General features: G+C 42.1%; 1 protein-coding gene across 15 annotated transcripts in view; it reads right to left on the bottom strand.

Moving 5' to 3' along the window:
* RAPGEF6 (Rap guanine nucleotide exchange factor 6) overlaps window positions 1–12,346 on the bottom strand; it is a 123,125-nt gene that overhangs the window by 57,646 nt on the left and 53,133 nt on the right. The window contains exon 1 of one of the 15 annotated variants that reach the window (XM_030284261.4): window positions 3,906–6,512. The exons of the other annotated variants lie outside the window; for them this stretch is intronic. Coding sequence (XP_030140121.4) covers window positions 3,906–3,959 — 54 coding nt within the window. The 5' untranslated portion in view covers window positions 3,960–6,512. Of the gene's footprint in view, window positions 1–3,905; window positions 6,513–12,346 lie in introns of those variants that run through there. 15 annotated transcript variants of the gene reach the window in all.

The raw sequence follows: 12,346 nt of genomic DNA, 5'->3' as shown, positions 1-12,346 counted from the left end.
ATCCTGGAGATCAAACTGATGCCCTTTGGAATCAGAAGATGAGGTTACATTGATTATAGTTATGAATAACCAAAAATTGTATCACATGCCTCTGAGTTGACACCAAAAATAGAAATGGGATTGAAAAACTATTCCAAGACTTCTGCTCTAACTCAAACACAAACTTTTATAGAGCAAATGTATCATTATTATGCTTCACATTATTAGATTTTTATCTAAACAGCAGAAAGAGAAGAGCACAGAAGCCTAGAGAAAATAAATTACCATCTACTGCCATAAGTTTCACATGCACCTGGGATCTTGAATTAAACTATTTTGCTTCAGGAAAAAAAAATTAAAAGCTTAAATGTTAATTCAAAAACTCTTACTTTTTAGAAAAAGTACATTATCTCAAAAAGCATCCATTTTAAATATCCTCTATAGAAACATTATCCAATCACGCCATACTCCCCCCATCAGACCCTCACGCTTCACAAACAAAGTAACTGTGGGTACATTCCAGGCTTGGAAAATTCTTAAGATGCACATAAAATTTCTATTACAGAAGAACCCTCTACATCTAAATCATTAAGTTTAGAGGTCTCCTTCATAGTGACTTCATAGCACAGTTACAGTTAAGAGTCCAATACCACAAAGTGCATTGCATCTTAGACAACTGAACAGGGAAAGTTATCAGAATTACAAAGACAACCAAAATCTTGCTGAGATACTTGTGAATTATTTTTTTCTTTAAAATACTGCACTGGCATCACAGGAGTTTTGTTTAATGTAAGTTGAATGTCTCTTGTCCTTGCCAAGAGAACCAGCCTGTGGAAACAGATCTCCACCAACGCAATGCAAAGTCCTCTATCTTCCCTCATCCTCTTCCAGAGCCACAGTGGCTCGACAGCTGGCACGGCTTTGATCACTGCTCACCACACTCCTCGCTGCTTATCACCCTCACCACGTTTCCTTACAAATGCCTGCATCTATTTATCTCATCTTCCACAGTTTATCATTCCAGCAAGGGCATGGTCCCCAGGGCAGAGACCATCCCTTACCAGGGGCAGTTCTGCCCTGCTGCTGGCTCCTCCAGATGCAACAGCCACCATCTCCTCCTGCCAAGGAGAGGGTGATCCCTCTCAGACACGTTTCCAGTTATCAGCAGTCCTCAGAAATACGCTGACTTCCACAAGAACCTGCCTGAAAGGGCACTGCAGATGCACGTTCACTGTTCTCTCCCTCTGTTCATTCTCCTTCTACAGCTCTTGATGCAGGGCAATGGAATGCATTGATTGCTTTACACAAGTCTACTCTGCACCTTTACTTTGGGAAACCAAAAGCCATGGAGTCTCTGGGGGATGAGGGTGAGGGCAGCACTAACCAGGGTGTGCTATGGAACTGCTGTGGACACCGGTGCTCAGGGACACCCTGCACTTGGAGACTGTTTTCCAGGTGTCCTAACTCCGGCTTCTGCTCCTCCCAGCCACACCAATTAACCTCCCTAGGCCAAGGTTAACCTTCAAAAGTGTTCTACCTTCACAAAAGCCTACCTTTATGACTAGTCATAAGAAATATGACTTCATCTTGCTCTGATTCAATCCATGGATCATGACACTGTCACACCCAGAACAGCTGTAATTACAACTGAGTCAACAGCCCTTTTCAGACTACTGTCTTACACCAGTTTAAAAGCAACTGATTAAAACAATTCTGGCACAGATCTACATAAATCTAAGTTCTGTTTCCAAAACACAAAATACTTGCCATTTTCAAGTTAAACTTGAAACTTACATATTTAACTTACATATTTAAAATTCTGACATGACTTATATTGCTGTATTATGTATTATTATAAAACACTTGTCATAGAAACAGATTCCTACTACAAAGCTCAGCTAAAAACAAAATGGCACAAACTCAGATCTGATTCAGCTCATCAGTTTGCTTAATCCAATGCACACTTCTCCTCAGAGTTACCAAACAATATGAACACACCCCTTCAAAAGTTTTGGGGGGGGCTGTAGGAGTTTTGGGAGACCTGTGAGTTTTTTCAGAACATAATAAAAGTACTTTATCTTTGTGGCTTTAAAGGTGAAGAACAGTTAGCTATGGACTGGAATGCAAAATCAGTGAATCGGTTCTAATAATCCATTAGGGAAGAAAAAAAAAAAAAGAAAGAAAAAACAAACTTTCCCCTTCCTAAGATTTTATACCATTTCATTTATGAATAGTAACTGAGTGAATAAATGGCTTGGCTGGCAGAGCAGCAATCCACTGGATATTGTCCACAGAGCTGACACAGGGGTCAAAAAACTTTTTTTCTTAATGTCATTATTCTACCCTTATGACGCCCTTATTTGAGCACAGGCTTTTTTGTGGTTTCTCACTTCAGCCCAAACTCTGTGGACAGTGCAATCCAAACTGAAGTATCAATGTGACTAAAGCACTCCCAGTTTTTAAGCAGTATTACAACATGCAAACCTCCTTAATAAGGGCAGTGCAGGTAAGTCAAGCTTAAGTAAACTCAGCCTTTCATAATTAATGTCTGCAGAGTAGGAAGGGAAGAAAGAGTCTACATGTACACTGGGGCATGGATCATAACACAAACCAGCCAGGATTTGCCAGCAGGAACTGCAAGGTGAGGAGCTACAATTACCTGCATGAGCACACAGTGCCCAGCCACTCTCCAGGACCACAAGTACCTGCAGCTCCACTTCCCCTGATGATGGGATGGACTCAGCACATGTGAAACAGCCAAAATTCAGCCACACACCCACCCACACAACTCCACGCTGGTTTTGGCATCCACACAGGGAAACCCCACAGCCCAGAGCTTTCACCCCCCTATTTACCACGAGCTTCCCTTTACATCACACCAGACATAAAAACCAAACAGGGAAAATCGGCCTGGACAGGGAGTCTGCACACCCAGCGGGCTTCTCCCTGTGCCTTTACACGCCATCATGTCATTGAGGCTCTAAACTTCTTGGGACCAAAGTCAAGAGCCATCTCCTGCTCCAAAGTCAATGCTGTATCTCACACTGCCAGGAGCACAAGGCTTTTGCCCACTGCCTCCAAACACCAGAAACTTGCAGAGCCTTTTTTCTACCCAGTAAATACAAAATTATAATAAAGGAATAATAATGAATATCTGCCTGGCCCCGGAGTTATAAGGCAATTCCTGTGTCATAGGCGACTATTTCTTGGTAGTAGCCTTATTAAAAATACCAGAAACTCAGCTAATTTTCTGACTGAGCATACCAAACAGTAACAGTCTCATAAATATTGTATTTTTAATTTCTTTAAAGGCTTTTATCTAAAGGTGGGTTTGCTCGAACATTCTAGCTTTCATTATGCCACTTAAAAGAAACACCCTTCCCTCCCCAGTTTCACAGAAATACTGCATTCTCAGACACAAAAAATAATTGGAGTCCTTTAAAGCTAATTGTAATTACATAGTTCAGCTAAATAATTAACCAATTCCATGCTGCTGCACAAAGGAAACAAGCAGTACAGCTCCACACAGCTTGAAAATTAAAACATCAGTGGGTTTGGATATTAGAATGCTCAAGTTAGCAAAATATGCCAGCAGTTATAAAAAGGTTACACTGCAATAATATTTATAGGCTTCATATACACTTCATGTTTACAGGTTAAAAAACAAGCTTTACACATTTCATAAGCAAATGGCATTATTTTTATATTTGCTGGTAATTTTTAAGCTATTGGTACATAAAACAATTCCATGATTTCTAGGTCCTCCCTTCCTGTTTAGAAATGATTCTACAAAAATAGTTCATGCACAGCCAGGATTCCAGTGCCTTCAACCCAGCATGCTGCTGGGATGAGAAGGGAACATTCAGCTAGCACCAGGGCTGTCAATACATGTCACAGAAATGCAGCACAGACAAAATCTTACTTACTTTGGAGGCCCAGGGCTGTAGGCAGTTGGCGTAACATCGAACAAGAAAAGCCATTTCTTAGGCTGGGGAAAAAAAGTTTCCTTTCTCAAATAAAAGCCACAGGGGGAAAAAAAACGAGAAAAATCCCTTCTGCTTTCTCTTTAAAAATCATAAAGCAGCAATGTACATATATGCAACTTCTCAGGCATGGATTTCACACTGAATTCGATTACAGCTTCCACTAGATCTGAGGAGTTTTCAGTATTGCAGAGAGTTAGCAGCAGCAGCAATTCCTATAAAAATGTTCCAGTTTTAGCAAGCACATAAATTCAAATCAAAATGTTTCCTAGCTTCTCACATACAAATATCCATACGTTCCTCCAGGCAAGAGGCATGCACCCAAAAAGTGCTGCTTAAATTGAATTAATTCAGAAATGGATTAGAACTGCAGGTTAAAGCAACAACACATTAAAAAGCAAGGTATGAATTCTTCAAATTTCTTTTTCTCTTCTAAAATGCTTTTACAAGTGGCTTATCTTCGGGTCCACTTTTCAGAAACTTCATACTAATACTGTAGATGAAATTTTGCAAAGGTTCTTCAGCATCTTAGGCGATCCAGGAATCCCACACCCTGGGATATTAAAGTTTCTTCTTTATACTCATGTCCATCAGAAATGCAGAAATTGAATTCGCATCCGTACTGTAGCTCCAGGATATATGCTCTAACAGGTTTGCACTGTGGAATGTATTAAAAGCCTCTGCAATACAAACCCTTTTCTCTTTTTCCCCCCCTCCTTCTTTTTTTTAATGCCGTTTACAACTCTGCAGCGTCGCTTAGTATTCTAATGCATCAGTCAGATAGCACGGCTAATCCACGCCTAGCTTTTCCAATTAAAACATTTCTGTAATGCCAAGCAAAACAGGACGTCCATAGCTACAGCAAGGCTGACTGCTGGAGTCCTAATTCCTACTATCTTTGCTTGCTTCTCAGCAGCTCCCTCAGGAGAAGCTCCCATCGATTGGATGCTCCGCAGCAAGATGAAATATCTAATAAGGAGGAAAGAGAGTGGGAGGGGAACAGAGCTAAAAGGATGACATCACCTGTATAGAAAGCCTTTAGAAACTGCATTAGATCAATTGGCTACTGGATCTGCAGATGCAGCCAGCAGAGCATCTTTATTGACCTAATATAAACACACATATCAGTACAACTGCTCAGCAAACACCCTGCTCCATATCAGCTTTTATATCATTTTATATCTATTCAGGGATATGCTGGGACTCTGATTATTCTCCTTTTTCTAAATAATTTTTTTAATTAATCACATGTATCTACTAACACTTTCAGCAGCATTTAGGTGGATTATTTTTTATCTCTGCATTCAAATTTTTTAAAAAGTAAAATAAATATCTGCAGCCATCCACATGCACACAGACACATACATCATTGCCTCACAATAAAAAAAATTTGCTTTTTAATATGTGTCACACTAGAGACTCAACACTTTTATCTCATCCTACACAATACAGAGATTTTATCCAGAATGAGAAGTAAATTTCTTACTAAAACGTGAGGTTTATAATTCTTGTAGTTTTAATGATTTTTGAACACTTTTTAAAAGTTTTGGAGGGTGGGGTTTTTTCCCTGCTCAGTCAAGACCAATTCTGTTTCCAACCCAATTTGCTTTAATTCTGCAGTCGTCAATTTAGTTCTATAATCTCTTTTTACAACTAAAAACTGATATATTTGAAAGGAGCTTAAAGTCTTGGATGGCAGCCAGCATGCTGGAGAGATGCTCCAAGGAAGGATCTCTGAGATCCCACACCTTTGAGCCGGGTCTGCCGGGATGCTTTCGGTTCCTAGAAGGCAAATGACTTCTGCTACTGCGCAAGGGAGGAAAGGAGGGAGGAGACAGGCAAGGGGACAGAGGGTGCTGGCTCTGTTAAAGCCATTATTTTGGTCTCTGGGTAATTTGCTTCATCTGCAAGAAGGGGCACTCACTGTTACTGTTCTCCTCTTTTTGGAAAGAATTTTTGTCACCACATCAGACTTGAGGGTAATTCTCTGAATCAAAACTAGCCCATGATGGCTGCACCTCCTGTGCACAAACGGCGCTGCCAAAGGGGGCCTGCTGGTAGTGAGGGCCAAAAACGCCTTTTTTGTCTTGTCTGTGTGCTTATTTTTGAATATTGAATCAGGCAGTTTGAGCAATACAAAGAAAGCTACTGTGCCAAGGGACATGTAGAAGGAGATTCTCACATCTCTGAAGCCAAGTTGTACCAACAGGGCACCCCTCTCTATCTCAAACCAATAGCTCCTCAGCAGTTATCCAGGAGCTGAATTCTTCCAAGTATATAGCCCAAATTATCACAGAAACATAGACTACCTGGAGTTGAAAGAGACATACAAGGACCACCAAGTCTAACACTTAGGATGGGAGTTGCACCTTGACCAAGAAAGACCTTCCCCTGGTGCCTTCCAAAACTATCCTAAAAGAAAAAAATTGGCATCAATATCTGAATTTACTCAACCTCTTATCACACAACAAAAATAATAAATGCAACTAGGGTCCATAAATATTACTGGATTTAATTTGTATTTAAACATAAAGGCTAATCTGAACTTCAATCCTGGGCTTGCAAAATTTGCAAACACAAAGTCTATTTGATTTTTAAAAGCTGAAAGCATTCTAACTACTTTAGATTTTTACAAAGGACTACACAGCTACACAAATTGCTGTTTCTTTTACTGCTTTTTCAATACTAAACAATAGGCTGGATATGTGAGCTTCATCTTACACACGACTGTATTACCTCTTTTCTAATAATTCATAAAATTGTATTTAGTAGCATCTTAAATGTCTGTAATGCTACAATGATAAATCCTCAGCAGCAATGAACACCCAAATACTTCCATGTGGTGTTACCTGCATTGTGGTTAGCATAATCACAATTTGTATTGAGGAGAAAAGGACCCATGCAGCTGAAAGAGCCCTCTCCCTGCCTGCCTGCCCCTGATAGCTCTCCGGGCAGATCTCCACCTCCCAGACTCATCCTGCTGCATTGTGCGGCAAACCCGATCCAGCACAGATTTTGGCGCAGATGCCATATTTTACAACTACTGTAAACACCAGCTCAATAATGGGAACGAAATTCTATTTCCTCCTGGTTTTGCCTTTAAGTGCAGATGACATCATCCCTGTGGCCGTGCCGCCAATGAGCAGGGCGGCAGCAGGCAGGGGTCCCGGGGGGCTGCAGCCCATGCTGCGCAGCCCTGCGCGCCCAGCCCGGCTGGGGGAAAACCTGACCTACTTCCACACCCCGGCTTTTGGGGCACCCCCCACTCCCTTCTGCTCCCATTTATTTATTTATTTTAACACATGCCTCTCTGCAGCCCCAGCTCCCTGCAGCACAGGGATGTAAGTTTTTTATAAATCGTGCGTTTAATGACAAATCTCAAAACTAGAGCAACTCTGAGATGAAAAAAAAAATCTGATACAAAGGGTTGGTAGTGATCACAACTGAAATACTTGAGAAAAGCTGCAGCATTGAGCAGAACCACAAACAGAAAATCACCATTCACATTTTAATCCAGAATCCAAGTTTTAAGATCTTAAAGAAAAAGCAGTATACAATCTCTGTAGTAAAGGAGTCTTTGTTCCTTAACACTGATTTATTTCCATGCTGAAATACCACTCCATAGATTTCTCTGCATCATTCTATTTATCCTCCCATAATGCTACCCGAATCCTCCAGACTGTTAACCAAATCTGCACGTTCTAATTGTCTAACAAGAGTAAGTGACTGAAAAATGGGACGTTTTTAAAAGGATAGTAAAGCCTTTCACAATTTAAATGCACATTCAGTTAGGCAGGATCAGAGTCTTCCCTTATTTAAGGACACCACAAATGCAAGTCCTGCACAGGAGGGAAGCACTGGCAGCTGCTGGCAGAAGGTACCCCAGAAGCAGCAGGACTTTTTCCTGATCAATCAGAGGAAGAAAAGCCCATTGTGCAATTCCAGCGGGGAGGATGGTGATGGTCTCAAAGCCATCACGGCCCTGGCTGACGAGGCAGGAGCTGCCAGCCGAGGGGCCTGGGGCTTCGAGCTGGGCTTCAGGACTTGTGTCCTTTTGTCCTCAGAGGCAGGCGGCCCTGGCACACTGTCCCTGCCACGCTGATTCCTGCAGGGCTCAGACATGAGCAGGCACCTTCACTTGCCCCCCCATTTCCAGCGCAGCAGCTCCGGTCTCATCCTGACTCCAAGCCCGTGGTGGGGCTGGGGAAGGCAACTGCTGCTCAGAAGGCGATCTGTCATTGCACACACTCAGGCAAAGATGTTTCAGGCTAAAATAATTCATTCTAATAGAGTTTTCCGAGTGGAAATTGCCAAACATAGCAGCATAATGCAGAAACATTTTAGCATTAAGGGCACCTGCATCAAGAGGTTATTTCCATAGATTTGAGTATTTTACATCTTTCTGGACAGACAGGCGATGGGGAGCAAAGGTGCAGAAGGCAGAGCCTGCTGCAGACCCTGCCATGCTGGCACAGCTCACTGGATTCAGTGTCACTGACATGCTGTTCTCCCACCTCTGAACCTAAACACCAAAAACAACTCATTGTATTGTCGTGGCATGGGCAGCCCCTCACTAGGGCTTCTCAGGAAAAAAAGGAAAAAACATACAACCTCCACCCTGTTCCTGACTCTTTAGGAAGGGGAGGCAGGGAAAGCAGCACCACAAGCTCCTGTTCCCCTTCAGGGCGACATTCCGTGGTGCCAGCGCATCCTTACACATGTCGCTTTCCAGCAGCACTCACTAAAAGGCTGTAAGAAAAATCCTACCCCAAGATCTGTAGGACTCATAAGTAGTATGAAAACATGATCCATCCTAAGGGAAGGAGCGAGGGAGAGCAGGGGGAGAGCGGGAGGGGGAGGGCAGAGACTGTCATCATTCCTTAAGTGATGTAAGCTTCTAAATATAGCACCAGCAACACAGGAGGAACAATAAAAAGGCACCATGGATTGAATTTCTCCACTGCTTTCACACTACCCTGACTCTTTTTTCCAACTGCTGTGTTAAGCAGGGAAAGGTCATCTTCTATTTAAAATGATTCAGATTTATATGGTTTATAATACATTTATAAATTACAGCTCTCTCCTGCAGCTCTGTCTCGCTTACACACTCTGCAGAGCCGGGCAGAGCATGATCCGCATCACAAACAGGGATGACGGCACTGGTGGGGAAGGGGGAAGCCCCCTTTGCTATGGACTCACACAAATAAAGTTCCTTTCAACGGTTTCAGCTGAGATGATTCATACCACGCTCCTCCCTTCCTTCCTGACATCTCATTTTGGCAAAGGGTGGGGAAGTCTGGGAAGGTCTGCAACCCAAAAATCCCTGGTGGTGAAAAGGTGTGGGTACCAACCCCAAAAAGGTGAGTCTGGGGGACTGAATCCCCTCAGAGACACAGAAAGGACAAAATAGCTAATATCCTGCAGCAAAATTTCCCAAACACATTTACGATTTTGCTCACTAAACATAACCTCAATCTAATCTCAAATCTACATTCTTCAGAGACAACACCTCCCAAACCTAACACGGAGCTGGCTGTGATTTCCTCAGCTGACAGTGACCTGGGAAGCCAGGTGGAGTCTCCCATTTGCAAAGCCCATAAAGGTGCATATGTTTTTCTCATTCTGCAAAAGTTGATACAAAAACCCATACAAAATACCACTTTTTCTTCCCTCAGTTATTCAAAACAGCATCTCAGGTTAAACCAAGTAGATTAAGGCTATTTAAAATATAAGGTACTACTATATCTTTCACAAGAAAAAGGCTTCTGATTAAACGACCTTGAGAATAATGCATTACGTTCACAGATGAGGTTAAAAGAAAAATTGAAAATGCCACTTTCAGTATTTGTCTTTTTGCTTGAGGTTTAACACTAAACTGGTAGCCTGCAAGTGGGAAGAGGGGAAGGATTTGACTTTTCCTACCACAATTTCTCTCCTAAGCAAGGGTAATTTTGACCAGTCCACTCCCATTTATTAGTGGTCAGTGCATCCAGTTTGAAGAGTGAAGGAGTCCCACCCTGACAGACCTGCGGGTGCTCAGGCACAGCTTCATGCAAACAGCTCGGCCGGCCCCGCAGCCAGGCTGGACCAGCCAGGCTTAGCACTGAATTCTGTACCAGAGTGGACAAGGAATAACAAGGAGGGTACCAGGCACTCAGGGTCTGCAGATCCTGAGATCTGGCTCCCCAGACCAGCCATGGTGAGGAAACCCAGCACAGACCTTACAGCAGCTCTGCAAAGCTTCCGTCATCAGATGGAGCACCACAGTACAGCAATTTATGAACTCTATAATTTTCTAGTAAATCTAGTAAAATCCTTTATCACCTTTAAAAATGCAAAGCTGAGAATGCTCAGAGAAAGTTTTCCCCAGTGTCATTTGGGGTCCTCCCTCGACTGAGGGCAAAACAGCAGGAAAACCCCAGTTTATTCTCACCCACTATGAGAAACTGATCTAACAGATAAAACAAGGGGTAAGCCAGAAGCCATACCTGCACTCCAAATTGACAAACCACAACTGCTAACCAAACTTTAAACAAAACAAAATCAACATCATAAAGACAATAGAAGTATTGTGGCTATTTTACCTCCAACTAGAAACTTCATCATAAGAACTTCATCACATAAGAATAAAACTCAGTAATACTTAGCAACAAAAAGCAAGGCTGACTTGCAAGAACAAGGTTAAGAACAATGACAAGACATGTGATGGCCCCATTTAGTTTCGTATTTTATCTATATTTTATCTAGACTGCTAAGAAAGATGCCACATACGAAATATAAAACTACAAATGCTGTTAAATGTCATTAGATAGTAATCAGTTCTATGCCAAAACCATAGATACTTATGTCACTATTCTCTCATACGTGCAGTGGTTTTCATGCCAAGTTTTTCCAAGGAAAACAGAGCATCCAAATGCCTATAATTATGCACTGACATTTCCTGATGGTGACTTTTATTGAAAATTGCTCAGGATATTCTCTATCTCTAAACTGGTCCATGAGACTTATGAAGAACATGACTGAGTTGATGTGAATTTCCATATTCTAAATCAGAACTCCATTTTACCCTGAACACAAAGTTGAAGATAACACCACCACAGCCCTTCAAAGAAATCCTTCAGTGCTATGTGACATTCAGCCCAACAACTCCAACGTACAACTTTACAAGGCTAACATACAAAATAACTCTTCACAGGACTACCTCTCTCTAAGGCAGGAGAAACCTAAACCTGTGTGAAAGGTTGAGTTGGCTACAAGTGAGACTACAACCAGGCTGTTACATTTGAGTAGAGCATATTGGACAGAAGCAGCCCAGATGGAAGACACAAAATGAAAAACAGATCCATGGATGCTAGCATCTCCCTGCACACAGGGAGACCAGCTTGCTGGCTACTACCCTGTCAGATTTCCCTACAAGAAGCCACACAATATGTCATTTCAAGAGACTGAAACAATAATGTTAAAAAGGATCAGAAAAGGAACTGCAACTCATACACAAAAGATTTTTAAGTTTCCAAAAGAAACAAAACATCTCTGTGGTGCAGAGCATCTTTTACCATCAACCCCCAAGTGACACAACACAGTTATGAGCAGTGGGCACAACTCTCACACATCATTCTCCATCGAGTTTGCCTAAGAGCTTGCTTATAAAGAATTAATGACTTTGGAACTGCCACCCAAACCCTTAGGGTCCATCAAAACAGAGATTAACTCCCTGAATGTGCTACACAAAATATTTTCTCAGGCATTTTCCAAGGAACTGAGTTAATTTCTACAGTGGTGTAAATCTGTCTATGTGGTAAAAGGAGAAAGAAACAAATAACTAGTTACTGTGTGGACAGCTGTCTTCGGTTGCAATGCAAGATGTAGCCAAAAGTATGTATTGTTTTACCAACTGTTGAATCTGTTCTTTATGTCTTCCATGACCCTTCCTCCCTCCAGGAGATCTCTTCTGTTAATGGGCCAGTGAGTGCCACTGCATGGCTGATAAAATGACATCATCCCATTGGGAGATGCTTCACCCAGGGGGAGCAGCCAAGCATTCCTACCTGGATATAATCAGAGATGTAGAACACCACAGGCAGCTTGTTCCCACTGGATTCCCAGAGGAAGACCAGACCCAGCTACTGTGTCCTTCAGAGGACCTTCAGAGGAAAACTACATCCTTCTATAGCATCAGTGCTCCAACAGAACCACTCCTGTCACTCCAGGATGACTGCAGCCACTATTTAATGTAGCTGCTACCAACAACCTGACCCACAGGGTGTCAGGTTGTATTCTGACTCCATCCCTGTTTTTGTATTACTCCATTTTATTTTAATTTTTCTATTAAATTGTAGTTCTGACTTACAATCTCCCACTGGTTTGCTTTCAAATCAGCACGG

This window comes from Taeniopygia guttata, chromosome 13 (assembly GCF_048771995.1).
Source record: "Taeniopygia guttata chromosome 13, bTaeGut7.mat, whole genome shotgun sequence".
NCBI classification, from domain to species: Eukaryota; Metazoa; Chordata; class Aves; order Passeriformes; family Estrildidae; genus Taeniopygia; species Taeniopygia guttata.
The sequence above is the reverse complement of the archived record's forward strand: the minus strand, read 5'-3'. Positions and strand labels throughout refer to the sequence as shown.